At 41.3% G+C, this 19010-nt stretch overlaps 3 protein-coding genes across 7 annotated transcripts; 2 read left to right on the forward strand and 1 right to left on the reverse strand.

The window, feature by feature from the left end:
- The first annotated feature begins 411 nt into the window (after positions 1 to 411).
- Positions 412 to 2507, forward strand: c13h17orf97 (chromosome 13 C17orf97 homolog). The gene is made up of 2 exons (XM_037119488.1): positions 412 to 851; positions 1945 to 2507. Exons 1-2 carry the CDS (start codon positions 728 to 730, stop codon positions 2376 to 2378), a joined length of 558 nt encoding a protein of 185 aa, XP_036975383.1. The 5' UTR covers positions 412 to 727; the 3' UTR covers positions 2379 to 2507.
- A 1489-nt stretch (positions 2508 to 3996) lies between these two features.
- LOC119031186 (apoptosis-inducing factor 3) lies at positions 3997 to 12948 on the reverse strand. 4 transcript variants are annotated; one of them, XM_037119481.1, is made up of 19 exons: positions 12810 to 12948; positions 12538 to 12628; positions 11322 to 11431; positions 11081 to 11190; positions 10938 to 10982; positions 10437 to 10518; positions 10099 to 10211; positions 9901 to 9987; positions 9631 to 9722; positions 8832 to 8962; positions 8154 to 8269; positions 7999 to 8070; positions 7827 to 7890; positions 7347 to 7423; positions 6945 to 7062; positions 6583 to 6681; positions 6387 to 6462; positions 6186 to 6290; positions 4222 to 5757 (listed from the first exon to the last, which is right to left on the reverse strand). In XM_037119481.1, exons 1-19 carry the CDS (start codon positions 12826 to 12828, stop codon positions 5724 to 5726), a joined length of 1641 nt encoding a protein of 546 aa, XP_036975376.1. In that variant the 5' UTR covers positions 12829 to 12948; the 3' UTR covers positions 4222 to 5723. The 4 variants fall into 4 exon arrangements, with proteins under 4 accessions (XP_036975379.1, XP_036975378.1, XP_036975380.1 ...); XM_037119484.1 differs by lacking the exons at positions 12538 to 12628; positions 12810 to 12948 and adding an exon at positions 12130 to 12231 and having other exon boundaries at positions 3997 to 5757; XM_037119483.1 differs by lacking the exons at positions 12538 to 12628; positions 12810 to 12948 and adding an exon at positions 12061 to 12174 and having other exon boundaries at positions 3997 to 5757.
- A 183-nt stretch (positions 12949 to 13131) lies between these two features.
- LOC119031187 (TLC domain-containing protein 2-like) lies at positions 13132 to 18924 on the forward strand. Of its 2 annotated transcripts, XM_037119486.1 has the most exons (7): positions 13132 to 13269; positions 14133 to 14211; positions 14699 to 14967; positions 15066 to 15148; positions 15985 to 16067; positions 17780 to 17985; positions 18273 to 18924. In XM_037119486.1, exons 3-7 carry the CDS (start codon positions 14789 to 14791, stop codon positions 18460 to 18462), a joined length of 741 nt encoding a protein of 246 aa, XP_036975381.1. In that variant the 5' UTR covers positions 13132 to 13269; positions 14133 to 14211; positions 14699 to 14788; the 3' UTR covers positions 18463 to 18924. The 2 variants fall into 2 exon arrangements, with proteins under 2 accessions (XP_036975381.1, XP_036975382.1); XM_037119487.1 differs by lacking the exons at positions 13132 to 13269; positions 14133 to 14211 and adding an exon at positions 14242 to 14592.
- Positions 18925 to 19010: the final 86 nt, after the last annotated feature.

Below are 19010 nucleotides of genomic sequence, written 5' to 3' on the forward strand. Positions count from 1 at the left end.
CTTCACGCAGAGAACAGCTTGTCTATTCAGTTACAGGGGGAAAAAAATAGTACTTCTGAGATTGTTTTATAATGACATTAATGAAGTAAAAATTCAGATTCTGAGTTTGAAATTCTTCTCCAAAAAACACAGCGCCCCTCATTGCCCCTCAGTACTGTACTTGAGTAAATGTACTTTAGTTACTTTCCATGACTGTGTTCATGGAGGTGATTCTATTAATAACCTCCATGATGCTAAGGTAGAAACGTTAGCTTGCTAAGTTTATAGCTAACAATTTTGGTTTTAATATTTACGTTTTTTAAAAACACGTTCTGTGGAGACTTTGTGAACCAGTAAAGGAAATAAAAAAGACGTTTTTTTTTAGTTTGTTTTGTTTTTTTGTTTTTGAAAAAAAGGCAGTTTCAGCAGTCCAGCCGGGGTGTGTCTTGTTGCCATGGAGACGCGTCACCACAGCGTGATTGCAGAGGGAACGGACAACTAGCTAAACTTCTGAGTAGCAACGTTAGCATCCAACCGTCTACGAACCTTTTGCCGCCTTTCTCCGACATGACGGAAAGTTTATACACTGTTAACATGGAGACATAAAGCCGCTTATCTTCAGCACTGAAGGTCACAACAGCTGTCGGTACTCGCTGCTCAGCCACACGGAGCCGTCCAGGTGTCTTGTGTCCAGGATTAGCCTCCACCTCATCAGGGAGACACGGACCTGCCCGTCCGCACCGACATCATGCCGGAAGACAAAAACTGTAAACTGCCCCAGCCTCCCAGGAGCAGTGACAAGAAGAAGAAGGGGAAGAAAAGAAAGAAAAGGAAGAAACCCTCTGCTTCCACCTCTCCCCCAGGAAACACAGGTAATACTGGAAGAAGCGGCAGCAATGTGAGCTGTTGTGTTTGGTTGAGATAGAGCTCATTTTAACAACTTTTTTTTTGCTGTTATTGAATGCATCATATTTTATTAATATGTTTACATATTCTGCAGCTTTGTGATTAATACAGTGGAGTTAACACGATAACTGCCTCTGAAATGTAGAGAAGAAAACAATCATGCACAAATGTCAAACTGGAATTTTTTTTCTCATATTAATATTTGGTGTTTTTGACTATTAGCAGTATAAAAGAGGTGATTTGAAGACACGACCTCTTTGAAGTTGTGTGGATATTCTCTAATATTATTTTTCTATTCATTAGTTACTGTCTGAAATGTTGTGATTTAAATCCCTACAGCAGTAATAGAATGTAACTAAGTACATTTACTCAGCTTAAATACTCTTAAGTACAATTCTGAGGTACTTGTACTTTGCTTCAGTAGTTCTGCTTCTTAAATGCTCCCCGTCAACATTTAATTGATAACTGGCTGCTGGTTATTTTGCAATTCCTTTTTTTTTTTATTAAGGGCTGAAAAAAAATATTCTGATAATTAGCAAAAATGCTGAATAATTGGATTCCAAATTGGAATCAGGCTAAATTGTTGTGCATGATATTTGTATTTTTTCACTAAAAGCCGATCCTCTAAAATTCCTGACTGAGAAAATGAAGCCACCGAACACAGAGAGTCTTCTCATGTGAACTGAAAGCCTTTAAATTTCCTCGCAGCTCTCACTTATCGTTAGTTGTGCTGCAGAGTTGAGGAATTGGGAAGTGACGTAAACTGAAACTCTTGTATCATCATTTTTTGCACTTCAAACAAAGGTCACTGTAAATGCACAATGTATGTAAACACAAGTATGAGGATCATGTGGTGCTGGTTGAGGATTCCCTGCAGGGCTGAACAGATCATTAGAGAATGGGCCCCCAGTGTCACTTCCCATCACTGACCTATTACAGCTCATTACTGTAAACCAAGCCATTAGCCCTCCAAGTCCAGAGGGAGTCATTAGTAATATAAACCATCCGCTTTGTCTGCCAGTATGCATGCATCTACATGTTTACTTTGCCTCCCTACAGATAATCCTCAGGCTGCTTCTCTGCCTCCTGAAACCCCTCTGGTGTCCCTGCTGGCCCCACAGATTCCGGGTCGGTCTCCAGGCCGGCTGTCCAAGCTCAGATCCGCCAGTAAGAAGGACGGTGAGCGGCGTGCTGGCAGCGGCCGGAGGAGCACAAAACACCTCAAGGAGTCACCGACCCCGCTGACAGTGACCAACAAAACCAGGGGTGGTGGTGATGGTGGAGTTACAGTGCAGGGGTACGTGGCAGAGCTCAGCACCCAGGCCAGGGACAGTCTGAGGTGGGAGGGAGCGCTGGAGGACCCCCAGGCTGAGGAGGAGAGGATGGAGCTGTACAGGGCCAACAGGCGGCAGCGTTACATCTCACACAGAGAGGCTCTGTTCAAAGAGAGCCAGTGTGCACTGAGACAGACTTTTCCTAAAGAGAGCAAATAGAAAAGGCGCTTTGATTGGATCTGACCAACAGGAGCAAATGAGCGCCTTATGCCGTTAGACATCTAAGGCTTTATTTGTTCACAGATTAAAACAGATAGAGGCACAGAATAAAGATCGCTGGACCGAGGAGAGATGGTTCAGTTTCCTCTGTCGGATGCAGAATACAGTGGCCACGACTGTCAGTGGACGAGGGCGGGACGTCCACTGACAGTGGACGTCCCGCCCTCGTCCACTGACAGTGGACGTCCCGCCCTCGTCCACTGACAGTGGACGAGGGCGGGACGTCCACTGTCAGTGGACGAGGGCGGGACGTCCACTGACCGCCCTCGTCCACTGACAGTGGACGAGGGCGGGACGTCCACTGTCAGTGGACGTCCCGTCTCGCTGGACCGAGGAGAGATGGTTCAGTTTCCTCTGTCGAATGCAGAATACAGTGGCCACGACTGTCAGTGGACGAGGGCGGGACGTCCACTGACAGTGGACGGCCCGCCCTCGTCCACTGACAGTGGACGAGGGCGGGACGTCCACTGTCAGTGGACGAGGGCGGGACGTCCACTGACAGTCGTGGCCACTGTCCCGCCCTCGTCCACTGTCAGTGGACGAGGGCGGGACGTCCACTGTCAGTGGACGAGGGCGGGACGTCGAACTGTTAAAAACTTAATAGAGGATTTGCAGTTTACCTGCTGCCTCTAAATTATGTAACGCTGACAGAAAAGACCCAAAGTCGATCTTCCAGGACTGAAACCTAATCAGGATAACACCACTGAACCCCCTCACACCTGTGTGTCCGCAGGTCGGTGGGGTAGAGGAGGGTTAAATGGATGACGGGTCACATGACGAACAGTTTTCTTTCTTCTTTGTCTTCTTCTTTAAATACCCAGAACGCCCTCCATCGGGGTGTGTTGAGCTGTTTAACTGAAATTTAAATGTGACAATGTTCTTCTGTGTTGTCACTGTCTAATAAAATGTGTTTAGATATTGAAGCTGTTGAGTGTCTCAGCTGATCTAATGTGCAGTGACCCTTCTCTTTTTACTGTCTTGCTGCACTTTCCTGTTTAACTTAAAAAAGCAAATTTTTAAAAAGTTGTGATGCATTGATATTTCATCTGAACATCTGTATCAGCTGATATTCTGAATGGGATGTAGATATGGAGAAATTCTTATAATTTATAGGCAGCAATAAGTTATTGTGTTAAAATATTTATTTAACAGAAGTGAAAGTCGTTCTGGCATTAAATGTACTGAATTATCAAAAGTAGAAGTAAAAGTCAATTATACATATGTTTACATGTTTAATATCAAGTTGACAATTTTTCCAATTATTGGTATGAGTTGGTTTTTTTTTAACACAGTAACTTAATTTAAAAATGCACTATTTTGACTCTGACGCAGCATTTAATCTGCAAAGTAACTCATAACTTGTTGTAGCTAGCTGTAACTGAGCGCAGTACTCCAGTAAAATCTTCAGGTACTTGTACTTTCCTTGAGTAATTTTCCCCCCACAAATTTTAGTTACTTTAGCTACTAGTTGCTTTCAGACTTAGCAGTAGTGCATTTTTATTTTCAGTGTGCAATGTTTAATATCAGATTTGAATCACAGTATAAAGTTTATACAGACATGTGAATATATGTAATTTGTACTTTTAATATTTAGGAACATTTATTGACCAAAAATTACTTTTAAAATGTAAGTAAATATAACATCACAGACTTTACTAACCTGCATTTACCAAAGTAATATTTTAGCAAGATACTTTTACTCAGGAATTACTTCGTTTTTTTCATCCCAGTGAGCTAAACATATCTTATGCATCTCTTTACCTGATTATTGAGCTGAATATACAAAGAGAGACATTTTATTCGGTGTCCAGGTTTACGCTCCTGTCAGAAACACTCCCGCTGCTCGACACCAGGTGGCAGAAGATTTGTGTGTTGGACTGAATCAACACTGGAGAGTCATGAAAGCAGGAGAGAGACAGTCGGAGCTGTTGTGCCTGAGATTTTTGTTTATGCATGAACAAAGTGAAACACAAAACAAGAAGTTGAAATGACAAGTACATCTCTGTTATTTCTCCATCAGGATTCACTTTGCACTGATCATGAAAGCTGTTTCGGTGTGGCAGCTTTTTCCTTTTCAACATTATCAGAGGCGCAGAACATTTTTCGGTCCTCAGGAGAACAGAAGTGATGTTTATCATACCTCGAGAATTCTTAAAATGTGACATTTCTCATTTATAGCAATGTGCTGGATGAAAAGTCAGGCGGCTTGAAGGGTTCCTGGTAGATACAGTTGACAATATATGCTGTAAATTCTCTGAGAGATGTGAGGTTGCAGGTAATATCAGCGCTGCCCTCTGCCAGTAAAAGAAGAACAAATATAAAATATGGTTGTTATCTCTAGATAATTATTGTTTTTATGTTGTTTCCATTCAAAAACTTGATTAATAAGGTGTTTAATTTTGTCTTACAAGTTCCAAATCTTCTACCTACAACGTTAGTACAAGATAAAAGTCACTTGCACCTTCAATTCTCAAATATCGTAACTGGATCTGGCCATGAAACACCTGCAACCCCCCCGTGGACACGTTGAACTGAGAGGCAGCGTGCTGTTGACAGGGAAAAGCGCTCAGTGTGAATCAAAGAGTAAATGTGGAGGTGTGAGGTAAAGACAGTGATAAACCAGCAGAGAGCCGGAGGGGGGAACGAGAGGAAAACACAGCATTTCTTTTGTGCAGGTTTCTGTCGCACTGCCTTTGTGAGCTATTTGTCGAAGGCCTATTGTTCCCTTCTGCTGTGTTTTGTCGCCGTTGCCTATTTCAGCATCTCTGCTTCAAAGAGCTGAACACAACCGCCCTCTGTTCCCCTAATCCGCCCTGCGACTCGTTGACCGGACCGCTGTGGCCATTAAGGTCACTTGTGTTTGTCCGGCAGCGTGCACCGCCTTTTAAAATGTGAACAGCAGAGAACATACTGAGGCATCTTAAACGTGATGTCTCCTGACCATGAGATTAAAAAAAGAAGAATCTAGTGAATAAATAAAAAATAGTAAGACTAAAAAAAGAAGTCCCAAAAGCTGCATTCATCTGAGGTATCTGTTGTTTTCACGGTGGAGTCGCCCTCACATGACTGTATGACGTACAGGATAACGCTGTAAATGTAAACTTCACTGTGCATTCTGCTTCTTTTTTGTTTTTTTGTGACACCGCGCCATCAGTGAAGTTTGTCTTCTCTGGATCAAACTTTCCTCCGTGAGATCAGCGGCGACAGCGAGACGGATGAACGACACGCTGCATGTCGACATCGAACAGATGATGTGTTGAGCACGCGAGTGGAGGAGAGCGTCGATCAGGACAACTGCAGCCAGCTCAGGTCGTCTGATCTGTCGGGGGGAGAGAAAAGAAAAGAGGATATGTTTTAATATGGATTTACATCAGCTGACGTGATGATTAGCCCCAGCTTCAAAACAGGTCAATTATAGGATGAGCTCGCCCAAAATAATGTCTGCATTTTGATTTTTTAGGTGACCTGTTCCTTTCAACCTGCAGTAACTGAGTTCTTGGCTGCTTTGGGGGGCAGCAGAGGCAAGTTGTTAACTTTGAAATATCATTATTAAACTTGGTGAAAGTGTTTTTAACAGATCCAAACGGCCACGCTCCCAAAATGAGTGATGATAAGAGGCACAAACTGGGCCTCACAGTGTGATATTGACTTGATTGCCTCACTTAGCAGCTCAACATAAAGTGTCAGGAACCTCTGAACAGTTTAGTCACTTGTATAAATGAGTTAGAACAGACAAATCTGACGTACGCAGCTTCTTCCTTTGTGATGACTTTTCCTGATACGAGCCGCTCAGCTACAGCCGACACTGCCGGGTCAAAGTTTAGGCTCGCTGCCGCTATGACGCGATCCTCCCTGCAGGAGAAGAAAACATCCATGTCTGGTCATTTATTTTCTGATTGCAGATGTATTTTGTGAACAACAGCAGCTATTTTTTTTCTCTCAACGTACTTGATGTACAACGCCAGAAACTTCTTGTCCTCAAAGTTTCCTTTCATCACAATCTCAGTGTATCCTTCACCATAGCCTGCACACGACCAGAGCGAAACACAAGTTAGTGTAGACAGCAGTGTGTGTGTGTGTGTGTGTGTGTGTGTGTGTGTGTGTGTGTGTGTGTGTGTGTGTGTGTGTGTGTGTGTGTGCCCACCTGCATATCTGATGGTTTTACCCAGCAGGACCGTCCAGTAGAAAGGAACTGAGCTGAGTTCAGTCTGTCTATTCAGCATGTTTAGAGCTGCTATCCTCCCTGAACAACAATAAAAACAGACAGATATTAAAGACACAGATATTAAACACATATTATATAACAGAGTGACAACAAGTAGCCGAGATGTCTTAACGCTTCTTTATCAATGCAAACATTCTCTGTTGGACTCAACAGAGCTAGAATGATCTGACACGGTTGCTCGGTCAGCACCAACATATCTGTGAGTGACAGGATCATTTCAGGTGTTTTTAGATCAGCCAGTCAGTCAAAGTCTGTCTACCGGGACAGCGTCACTACGTCACCATGAGCTTGTGCCATCTGCCAGTGTCCGATGTTGACCAGCTGGTTCTGGGCCATCATCAGGGGGAAGGTGGCCAAGTCGCCCCCACAGAACACATCCGGGACGTTGGTGCGCATGTACTGCAGGACGGAGGTAGAGCCAGAGGTGCAGAATGTGTTGATTATTGTGAGGAGGCACGAGTTCATTCACTCCTTTTGTTCTGTTCGGGCTCATCAGAACCTTAAAGTGGTCAATATTGTTCTGAACATGATGGTTTAATAATGTCAGGAGAACACCAGAGGAAGAATTCAAAGGATAATACAGGTTAATCATGGGGTCAAATACTGAAGAATTCCAGCTCAATTAAACACATTTTCAGAAGATCTGTTGCACAGATACATGATGAGGAGAACAGCTCGCTCACCTTGTCCACGGTGACAAAGTTTTTGGAGTCCATTTGTATTTTGCTGCCCTTCAGGAACTCTGAGTTCGGTTTGATGCCTGGTGGAAGAGAGAAGGAGGACAGGAGGGGTTGAGGAGGACACGCAGGAGTGCTGCTAATGTCATTAACATGTTTATCTCGGCTCTGTTTTCAAAATCATCAAATCGATTGTCTTTCTTTATGGTGGAACGCAACACAAAAAACCATAATGTATACTTATCAAAAACAGACAGATTTATAGACATGAGAGTGACATTCATCTTTTCATCATCTCGCTGTCAGAAAGTCCATTACTATAAAAGCTGTGCAGCATTCCTGAAGGATCATTATAAGACATTTCACAGTGTTTGTAGGAAGAGACATCTGACTGGTAACGCAAAAACATTAAACAGTAACAAAGGGAATGAGCAGAACATTTTCTTAACGACATCAATATGATTATGAAAAAATGTTTGCACTCACCAATACCAACAATCAAAACATCTGCTGGGATGACGTCTCCACTTTTGAGCACAATCTCCTTCACCTGCAGGAAGAAATGACGATGACACGGAGGAAGTCAAACATTTACTCAACTGTTGTCGATGTTCAAGTCTGAATTTGACAAAACAAACTGTGTGTTTCTCCACGTCACCTTGCCACCCAAACCTCTGACCTCCGTCACATTAGCGTTCATGTAGAACTTCACATTTTTCTCTGACAGCATCTGAAGGAGAGGCAAAGTTTAAATAACCTGACTGAACAGAGATAAACGAGCACTCTGCTCTCTCTCCGTCTCTCGTTTCTTACCAACATTGTGGCTCTGCCGATCTCACGACCCAGTGTGTTCTGATACGGCAGCTCACTGCTGCCGATCACTGTGATGCTGGAGGCTTTGTCGATCAAGTAAGATGCAATTTCCATACCTGTAACATAGGAAATACCTTAATGAGGCTGCAGCAGAGAATATCCAGGAGTAAAAAATGTTCCGATGAAAACCCAACAAATAAAAACAAGCCTTTCTGAAGGCTCAAAGCCGACAGTAAATAAATACGACTGTGGTTAATTAAATTAATATATATCTCTGTACTTTTCATCCAATCTAACGTGAAATAGTTCAAGATTTGTAGAGGAATAAAACCAAGTAATTTTTAATGAATTTTATCATCTGAATGAAAGTTAAGGGAAAAAAAATATTTTCTCTTTTTATCAACTGATTCAAGGTTAAAAGAAACTTATAAATCTTAATTTTTATATATTTCTTTGTTCTTATTAAATCTGACTTATTTTTGTAATATGTTTTATTTCTTATATTTTGGCTGTTTGATAACTTTTTAAGGTATTTTGTCATTTTTTGGCTTCCACAAAATAAAAAAGTCAATCACTGCAGTTGATTTGATGCTTTTATGTCTTTTATCTTCAGTCTGTTCTCATTTCCTCAACACAATCAGTCCAGACAAATGTAAAAACAGATGCACCACTTCGTACCAACAAAAGAGGTTCCCACGAGGACGACTTTGGAGCCCAGACTGAGTGCGTGGATCTGCCGGGCGTCCTCTGGAGTCTCCAACATCTTGACGTTATCCAGCTTCATGCCAGGCACGTCGAGACCTTTTGCTCTGAAGGACAGACGACGACTCTGTTTATAAGCGATGCAGCGCAGTGGAGGGCTGCTGCAACAATCACTGTCCTCATACAGAGATAAAGTCTTAACACTTTTAGTTCAGGATTGTGAACTTTTCCCACATTTGGAACCAAAGGACACGTTTGGTTTCATGTTGACATCGTCACTTGCAGTAATTTCATGTCGTTAAAAAAACTTTTATTTAGCATGTTGCTAAAAAAATGCACACATTCTGCACTTAACAAAGAAATGTTAAAAGTTTTTTCTGGGGGAGATTTTGTCAAAATGTGGTTTGGAGCAGACAAATTAACAAATTCATGTTGTGTTCATTTACAGTCTGTTGTCCGAAACAAAACTAATGTTTCCTCGTTTATTCTTTATTCATGACGTGCTTCTGTCTTATAACCTTCTTTGTTACATGTTTGTTTTGTTTAATTGTAACAACAATATGGTAAAAACTGTTATTCGCTACAGATAAATGCTTGTTAGCAGTTGTTAAAGTTGTGATGTACTATATCTTAATCTAAAGATTTTACCAGGTTCTTTAGTTTTTTTGTTTTGTCATTTTCACTGATTTTAAGTGTCTGAACTCTTCTTATGTCTGAGTGTGAACATACTGCTTGGTGCTCCAGAAAGCCTCGGGCTGTGTGTGTTTGTGTGTACCTGCAGCCTGTTGATATGAGGAGCTGATCATAGCGCTGGACCGAACCGTCGTCGAACGTGACTGTCTTCTTGTCTGTGTCCACTGACTGAGCCTGTAAACACAACATGGCTTTTGAAAGTGCATTATGAATCCATCCAGGTCAAGAAACACACATTTTTTCAAGGGAGAATTTACTTTGCAGACATTATACGGTATAAATGACAAGTATTAAGTAGTAGAACGTAGTGTTTACACAACAAGACTGAAGATGTGAGAAGAAATCCACTCACTTCTTTCCTGAGCCACACTTCAATGTCGTAACGTTGGAAAAACTCCATCCTCCTCAGCACAATAGTGTCGCTCTCCACGTTCATTACCTGCAAAAAAAAAGTTGCATGGTGTATGTGTCAATTAAAAAATGATGCACTCATATTCATCACTAAAAGCTTGTTGATGTCCGTATCATGTCATTTACTCCACTTCAGCACCTTGCTCAGTCGGGTTTTGTCGTAAGGTAAAAGCTCGTCTCTGGAGGCCATGATGATTCTGCCGCCGTAGTTTTCCTGTCGGAGAATCTCAGCGCAGATCAGCGACGCAGCTCCTGTACTTACAAAGAGTTAACACACCATCACACACATGAACTCTGGATAGAGGCTACATGCTATATTTATGTTTATTAACCATAAATTTATGGGTATAACCAAAACCCAAATACGGAAACCCTTTAAATGCAGGGCAGGGGTGGTAAACATGCCATAAACGTTGTGGTAATTTTAATATAGTTGTCCTCAGTAGTCTGAGACAATACAGCAGTTTCCACACTCACCTCCTCCCAGCAGCAGAACAGTGCGAGTGTCTCCTGGTGTTGCAGCTCCCATATTCTTCACTCGTTTTTCCTGCCTCAGAGTCTGAATCATGAAAAAAACACACGATCGTATGAACTCATCAACAGGAAGAAGTATTTATGATGGATGAGAGGCTAAGCTAATCATGCTGAAACACATCTGAGGAGGTCAGACACAGTTAATATTCCCATCATGGCCTCTCAATCATGAGTAGATGCAGACTTCCATCTGTGCAGGGATACTGTGTAGTTTGGTAGAAAGACAATAGTTCCTACATGAAACTGCTTACAAGAAGGTCTGGGGATTAATCTCTTTAAGGAAGAAAATCCTGTCAAAATTGCTGAATACAAACACAAAACACCCTCAGAAAACTCATCTACCATGTGCCCCCATTTCCTTTTACTAAACAAAGAACATTCACAATGATGTGATGAGACAAGAAGCACAAAGTAACATAAACAGAAGTTAAGTTACATACTAACCTTTTTTTTAACGGACACGTACACTTTGCTGTTTAGTATTTTGACCTTCAAAGCAGAAAAAGACAAATGATAAGATGAGAACAAATGTCCTTGAAAGGTGTCTGTCTGTCTGTCTGTCTGTCTGTCTGTCTGTCTGTTTGTACCTCGTGGCAGGGTAAACAGTCTATACCAGGAAACTCCTCCAGATCTCCTGTATGGGCATTGAAACAGGCGCCGTGCCATGGGCAGCGCACTGTGTGGCCTGTGATCACCCCTGAACACACAGTGAAATACAAAGTCCATGTGGATAAAACACAGCAGTATGGTGGACAAACTTCATGTCAAAGATTAAAATGTGTTCATCCTCTGTTGTTCTTCACAAACTCACACCTCGTTCCTCTTTACCTTTGCTGAGTGGCGCTCCGTAGTGCGTACACTGGTTACCGATGGCACTGTATTTGCCCTCACAGCGTGTCAACAGCACGCTGTGATGTCCCACTTCAACCTCCTTCATCCTGAGGAAACACACACACACACACACACACACACACACACACACACACACATATATATATATATATATATATATATATGTTTTCAATGAAATTCTATTTGGTCCAGGTTGACTGAATTAAGTGGGATTAACATGCATTTTTCGGCAAACGTTCCTGGTCTCCAGCAGATGAATCAAACTAACTTTGCATAAAATCTATTGATCCTTTATATTGATCCTGCTTGAAAAACTGTTCCTGTTGCTCAGATCAGCACCAAAACATAAGCTGGTCTTGCTGGTGCAGTTGTTTTGTTTTTCCCAGCAGGGCTGTCTTTGAATGTAGCCTATATATTCTTTAGTTGAGTTTAAAATCTCTTTTTCCAAGAGTGACCTGGAAACTTTCATGGTTCCCTGACTTTTTCTACAGCACCATCACATAAAACTTTGTTTTAGGACAGAATTACCTGCAGAACCTGACTCAGCTGTTGTGGTGTGGCTGTAATGTGCAAATGTTAGCATGATAACATGCTAATCTGCAGCAGTGAACATGGTAAACACTGTACCTGCTAAACATTAGCATGCTAATACTATGAGCTAATTAAAGCAGAGCCGCGAGAACGGGCGCGACTTCCGGCGCATCTTGTGACGTACTCGGAATCTGCGTTTCTCATGGCAACAGGCCGCTAATCCTCGTTCTTAAAGGCGATTCGTAATACTTCCATTCATAATTCCTGGAGATAAAGGTTAGTAGCTTCATCTTGTGCATACTGATATTATTAGCGACTATTTATTTAGCTTAGCCCTTTGAGCTAACACAAAAGCCGTGAATGTTACTTCCGGTAGTTCCATCGAGCACCGGAAGTTCAACCCTCAGTCGTTTCCCTGGTAACCAGCTTCACAGAGTCGCCAGCACTGCTGTAAACTGGTTTGATTATCAGTTTTATTCTGGTTCTGGTTTGTTTGTTTATCAGGCACATGCTTGGTTAGTTCTGTATCTGTGTGGACATCATTTGTTGATTAACGGTGCAGCATACAAATCATTTTCACACATCAGTAATAATCCCTGCTGGATAAATTAAAACAAAACATGTTAGGTTGCCAGGTTGTGAACACCCCCCTACTCCTTACTGTCCATCCTGCAGGTCTGACTCCAGACACACCATCTCTGTCACCTCCTCTGACAAGTCGTCTGGATCAGAGTCTGGATACTCTTGATGGGCTGCACACACACACACACACACACACACACACACACACACACACACAGTTAAACTACATTAATTGTTACATATGTGGTTTAATTAATGCTATAGGTAATGAACACAGAGAGTAAACAGACTGATAAAGTATCAGCTGAGTATCAACTATTCAAGCAGTATGAAGCTGAAGAGGTAACTCACGTGGTTTGGTCCCAGACATGTCTTCTGATTCAATTGTAACACCACAAATACACACAAAACCCCTCCAGAAACATTAAAAGCTCTTCAGCTGCTCCGTTGAAACAAGTCCCTCCGTGTCCACAGTTTGTTTCCTGCTCGTCAGCTCGATGATGGGATGAGAATCCATTTCCACGGCAACCGGTCCATCCCCAACCCTCATCCCTTGGTCCTGGGAGACTGTGAAAAGTGGAAGATGTCGAGTTTGTTAAGACAAAAGGCAAAATCAACCAAAAAGTTACTTATGGGTGTCCAGTGAATGAGCAGTTTTGGTGATGTCAGTGGTCATGTTCAGCAGCGGTATTGTTGCAGAGAAAGGCGACGGAGGTCTTTTGTGCTTCACAACGGCAGTATAGAGAAAGGCTGACGAGGCAGTCGACTCTGAATGGACGGGCGACAAAGCACCACGTACAAAACCGGACAGGTACTGTCATTCACACGTCGCTTCAAGTTTCAAGACTCATCACTGTGAAGCTCAAGGATTTAAAATATTGGATTAAAAAAAAACTTAGTAAAAGTTTGAAATGTGGAGCGGTGGGGGAAAGTAATCAGATATTTTACTGTAATCTAAAATATACAAAATGCAAAACAGCAGGAAAGTATTTAAAGTACTCAGGTAGCTTTAATCATAATAAATGTTCCATTTTAAGTTAGTCAAACTTTAGATAATAGTTATTTTACTATTTCACTACTTTTTAAACCATTTATTAAACAAGTATTTATTGTAAAGTTGCAACTGATGTTAATAATATTTCACAAATCGTAAATTAATACTGTTTAGTTTATATATAAACAATATATGGACATTTTATAAACATTTACAATTGCTCAGTATAATTATAAAGCATCTGATTGCTTGTTTATAGTCAGATAACTAATAACTAAAGTTAAATTAACTACACGTTTTTCATGTATTAAAGATGGTTATTATAAAGTGCTGACAGTACTCATAATGCCAAATGGCCAAATTCAGATTAGTGCATGTCTTTTATATATTATATACATTTTAAAGTGAGTGAGTACTCCATAATATACCATCATGATTCATTTGTTGATTATGTTTTATAATATTTTTCTGAATCTTGCTTGTGATTAAAGGTGTCAAACAGTAAAAGTATTCTGTAGCAGAGAATGAAAATACTCAAGCAAAGTACAAGCACCTCAAAATTGGGTTTAAATGATGGGTTAGTAAATTAATTCAGGTCACATTTATTTTATATTATTGTTTTATTATTTTCTTGAAAGCACCTTCCGTATAACGTGTGTGTTTACTTGTTGTTTTGGCAGGAGAGGATTCATGTCATCAGCTGATATCAGTGACCTGCTGAGGGGAGCAGAGTGTGTTCAAGAGCACAACTAAACTATAGTAAGTATATTTTTCTGTATGTTGAAGCTTTCTTTTGCTTATTTTTCATGTTTCTTCTTGTTTTCTTACATTCCTCTGTTGGTTTTCTTGAATTTATAATCATATTTTTTTCTTCTCTTTCCATTTGTTGTCAACTGTTGCTGATGCTCCTGTTGCCCTGAGCTGCCAGTCGAGTTCAGAAATAAACACGTTTCTTATTGTCGTGGTTTTGAGATACGCATATAATTTGAAACCTGTTGTATCCTGAAAGCAACAGTGACTGAACAGCATAGTGTTTGAACAGTGTGTGGATTAAACTATTACCTGCCAGGAGGAGAATCATGTAATCATGTCATGACCGTGACCCTTCGTCTGTTATCAGTCACCTGTTTATCACTTGAAGTGAGGAGAGGAATGTGTGTTAAAGGACAGAGATCATTACATACACGTGTACTGCAGGTCAAAGAGACTTCAGCTATTTGTTTCTCATCCTTCTCTTTCCTCAAAGTGTATTTTAGCTGACGTTCTCACAGCTGAAATGTGCCCTGAACACCGGGGCACATGGGATTTGAAGCGAACCCTCTGGTAAAGTCTCGTCATGGATTTGAGGACGACACTTCTGGTCGTCGGAGGATCTGCATGCTCTTTCAAACTGCTGAACACGATTTTCAGATGGCTGCCAGCGCCAGAGTCAGCGCGCGAGAAAACCTGGAAGTGGAGGAATATCTGCACGTCGTTAGCTCACAGCTCGTTGACGGGAACGTGGGCTGTTTTATGGTGCGTGAAGATGCTGTCGTCAGGACTGGCACATTCATTCATTTCCATTGTTACTCCTCAAGTAATTTCTCTCTTTCTCTCCCTCTCTGTCCTTGCAGTTTGTACCATCAACCTCAGATAGCACAGGACCTGATCTCCTCTCTCTCCTTGTCCTCCCACAGCCTTGTAGCTGTCTCTACAGGTGACACACTAACACACATTAGATGTCATTACATTAGCAGACAGGCTGCTTTTTCCAGTGATTTTGATTCATGGTTGATAATATAAATATGATCCATTTTGAACGAGGACAGTCCTCGTCTGTGCTGAATCAAGTAGACGTTAGATTAACCAGGTTGTAGTAAAGTCAGTTTTATTTAGAGTTTTGATTCACATGAGGAAACTCCCCAAAAAACCCGTTCATGAGGATAAAAGCGACTGAAGGTTCAGTCTTTCAGGACAGACAGGCGTGGAATAAATGTCACATGACACAATAGATCAACAAAAATCACAATTTTTTTGAGAAAAATACTTATAAGTATGCTGTAAACACAAGTGTGGATAAGAAGTGTGGATTAGGGCTGGGTAATATATGATATATATGGTTATCGTGATAGGACACTAAAAATCATCTTAGATTTTCCATTTTCTAAGGCTGCAGTAAAGTGATTTTTCCTGATCTTACTCGATTAGTTCCTGATGATTATTCAGTCATTATATAAGTGTCATTCTTTCTTAAAGTACCAGCAGTCATCCTTAAAATTGTGTTACAATATTGATATCAAGTGATCAGCCTAAATACACATCGCTCAGCCCTCGTGTGGATCCAGAAGGACGCTGAGCAGCTTCGGTGTTGCCAGATCAGTTGAACCGGAGCTGTCTGACCTCCATAACGACCTGGAGGGTCACACACACAGAAGAGGCTGGACAGCATTCACACATGGAGGAGAAACACAGAAAAGAGCTGAAGTTCGTTCAGTCAGGTTTATGTCTGTATGTGTCGATGTATATGGGACTCATGGACTTTCTCCCCCACAGGTTATTTTATCAGTGACTTCTTGGACGGGGCCTTGAACCAGCCGTTTAAACAGTCCTGGGAGGTTCTGCTCCACCACTCTGCGGTAATATACTTCACACCTAGTGTGTGTGTGCGTGTGTGTGTGTGTGTGTGTTGTGTGTATAGTAAGGTTGCTGAGAGAGCTCCATGCACTACAACTGGACAACTGTTTGACGACACTTTTGTCATATTCAGAAGACAAAGAAAGGCGATGAAAGAAAGAAATGAGCTTCAAATTATAAAGCAGATTCCTAAAATAAGTAGTAATGCTGCTCACATGTATTTGGTACCTTTATACAAGTTGTTTCTCTGTACTTTCAATGAAGTAATAGAGTATTTTTCCATCATGACATCACTACCTTTCCTCAGGTAAAGAAAATGAAATATTCTTCTGCTTCTGTGACTGTGATCTGATGCAACAAACAGCTGATATTAACTCTGTGAGGCTCATAAAGTCCGGAGTCTTTATCATAACATGGTGTGAAGTGTTCTTCTTAATTTGTCCACCCCTTACATATCTGTGTGTCGTAATAATGACGAGGTGGCTGAATGAAATTGCACCGTCATCCCTCGCTGTTGTTCGCTGAGCTTTGATGTGAGTGGCGGTTTAATCTCAGGCTGCAGAGGTCGCGACCCGGTTCACCTCCAGCAGCTCGTCGCCTCGACGTGTCACTGCAGGATATAAGACGCGTTTGGAGGCCGAACACAGAATCTGTTTGTTCACCTACATCTGAGATGATGAGTCTCATTTAAGAGGCTGTAAAACATTTATTTCAAGTTCTGCACGGTGCAACTGTTATGTGAGCGTTTAATAAAACTCAATAAGACTGCAGACGTAATAGGTTATAAAAATACTCCTTTTTTTATCTCGACCACAACATCTGCTTATAACAGCTTATCGACAGCTGCAGAGGAACTCCTGATGAATTAAAAAGATAAAAGTTATGCTAGAGGACAATAGACACCAGATAAATGGACTTTTTGCAACTTGGCAACCAGAAATACGTCCTTCCAAAATGTTACATTACAATGTCAGATAATTGATTAAATAATAATAAATAAATTAGTTCATATACTTAATCCTTAGAAAATGTACCACTGTCTACGTGTAACAGATTTAATTCATTTAAGACAGCTACGGTTAGCTGAAAGTGGCTCTGGGAGCTCTTTTTCATTCATTTTTACACGTTTAATTTTGTATAAGTGTCAATAAAGTTCTGCTGAATGTTTACGTTTGTATTTAAAGGGTAACTCCACCAATTTTATACATTAACATGTGTTTACAGATCCCATGGAGCACGACTGCATATATGAAAAAAAGTCTTTTGTGGCTCCAGTGGAAAGCTGCATGTAATCTAATAAATTAGCACCAATGAGGTCACTCAGTGGGTTAGCTGCATTGTGGGTAATGTAGGCGACAGGTTTATAAAAAGAATGCAGTGAATTAAATGGTGATATCTCTTGTTTTGGTTCATCAGTTTGTCCATAAACAGTTTTTATTGGAGTGAAATGTTTGACTAGTGGACTGCTTTTTAAAACCTGGTGCCTACATTACCCACAATGCAACTGAACCAAGGGAGATAATTTATTAGATTACATGCAGCTTTCCTCTGGAGCTACAAAATGCTTTATACTAATCTTTTCATATATGCAGTTGTACACCCTGCGAGCTGTAAACACACGTTAATGTCTGCCTAAAAAGTTATACTTAAATACATTAATTTAGTAAATGTAATCAGTTATTTTCCAGCGCTGTGTTTAATCTCTGTATCTCAGGTGATCTCCTGCTTCATCCTGGCTGCCACGTCCCGCCTCTACGTGGGCTTCGCTGTGGTGTCTTTGCTGATTGAGATCAACTCCGTGTTCCTTCACGTCAGACAGCTTCTCCTCCTGTCAGGACGGAGGAACCGGCCAGGGACTGAAATTTCAGCCCCTCGTCCCTCCATGACCTACAGCGTGACCAGCTGGCTCAACCTGGGAACGTAGGTGGCTCAGTTCCTCTCTTCTGGAAAGGTCACACATGGAAAGAATGAAACTGATTCTGGGGCAAAGACAGTTTTCATAAGTGAGCATGTGACCTTTGAAATATGAGCCTGAATGCACAATATGTTTTTTCTGCATGACTGCACTGCAAAAATTAAAGAATCATTGATTTATAATTTAAATTTGAGGTGTAAATATGTCAGATATGTCTGTTTAGAGTGAAGAGGACTGAATGTGCATCATGTTGGACTGAAGACGTCTCGCTGGTTTTCTGTCTCGTCTGCAGGTTGCTGGTGTTTCGTGTCTGTACGACGGCTTGGATGACCCGCTGGCTGGCAGCTAACGGTAAACACATGCCTCGATACGTCCTGACGATGGGGACGGTCGGCCTGAGTCTCATCTCCACCATGAACCTGGTGCTGTTTTACAGACTGCTCAGAGCAGACATCCTCAACAACACCGGCAGGAAGCACTAGAGGGAGCCAGTGCTGCTTCTCTCCTGAAAAATGACTCCAGTGGTTCAGTTTTCTACCTCAGGACATAATTTATCAGTGGCTCAAGAACCTCCAGACCTCCTTGACTTATAGTGTTTGCTTGTAACTTGTGCTGTTTGTCATTGTTATGTAAAGTAGAGATAAAGTAAGGGCGGCGTTGTTGCTCCCTCACACGTTAACTGAGCATCTCCCTCATTACGCTGCATGTTTTACTGTGTGTCTCTGTACATGTGACCAACGAAGAGCCTTAAAATCCTGAAACAAGCTGTTAAATAATGAGACATTAAACGTACAATGTCTCGAGTATTCATTCATGCTGTGATATTCCAAAAATGTGTGCCCACTGTCTGCCATTAACTGTATAAGTTAAAAGACGACGTCTCTCTGAAGCAAAATGGCTCCTGATCTGTTCTTCAGTTTATAAATTAAATTTAAGAAACTACACTTGTGACATTTTTCATTTTAGGAATCTTAAACCTCCCAGCCTCTACTTGCAATTGTGTTAAAATTGCTATAAGCATTATTTTCTT

The sequence above is a fragment of the Acanthopagrus latus genome, chromosome 13, assembly GCF_904848185.1.
Source record: "Acanthopagrus latus isolate v.2019 chromosome 13, fAcaLat1.1, whole genome shotgun sequence".
NCBI lineage: Eukaryota > Metazoa > Chordata > Actinopteri > Spariformes > Sparidae > Acanthopagrus > Acanthopagrus latus.

What these genes read in the sequence shown, in the direction of transcription:
- LOC119031187 (XM_037119486.1), top strand. Translation starts at nt 14,789, where the DNA reads ATGGATTTGAGGACGACACTTCTGGTCGTCGGAGGATCTGCATGCTCT. An exon ending in GGAACGTGGGCTGTTTTATG is followed by an intron (nt 14,968 to 15,065) that starts GTGCGTGAAGAT and finishes CTGTCCTTGCAG; the next exon opens with TTTGTACCATCAACCTCAGA. An exon ending in CCTTGTAGCTGTCTCTACAG is followed by an intron (nt 15,149 to 15,984) that starts GTGACACACTAA and finishes TCTCCCCCACAG; the next exon opens with GTTATTTTATCAGTGACTTC.
- LOC119031186 (XM_037119481.1), bottom strand. An exon ending in AAGTGTGGCTCAGGAAAGAA is followed by an intron (nt 9,723 to 9,900) that starts GTGAGTGGATTT and finishes TTGTGTTTACAG; the next exon opens with GCTCAGTCAGTGGACACAGA. An exon ending in CTCATATCAACAGGCTGCAG is followed by an intron (nt 8,963 to 9,630) that starts GTACACACAAAC and finishes TCTGTCCTTCAG; the next exon opens with AGCAAAAGGTCTCGACGTGC.
- c13h17orf97 (XM_037119488.1), top strand. Translation starts at nt 728, where the DNA reads ATGCCGGAAGACAAAAACTGTAAACTGCCCCAGCCTCCCAGGAGCAGT. An exon ending in CTCTCCCCCAGGAAACACAG is followed by an intron (nt 852 to 1,944) that starts GTAATACTGGAA and finishes GCCTCCCTACAG; the next exon opens with ATAATCCTCAGGCTGCTTCT.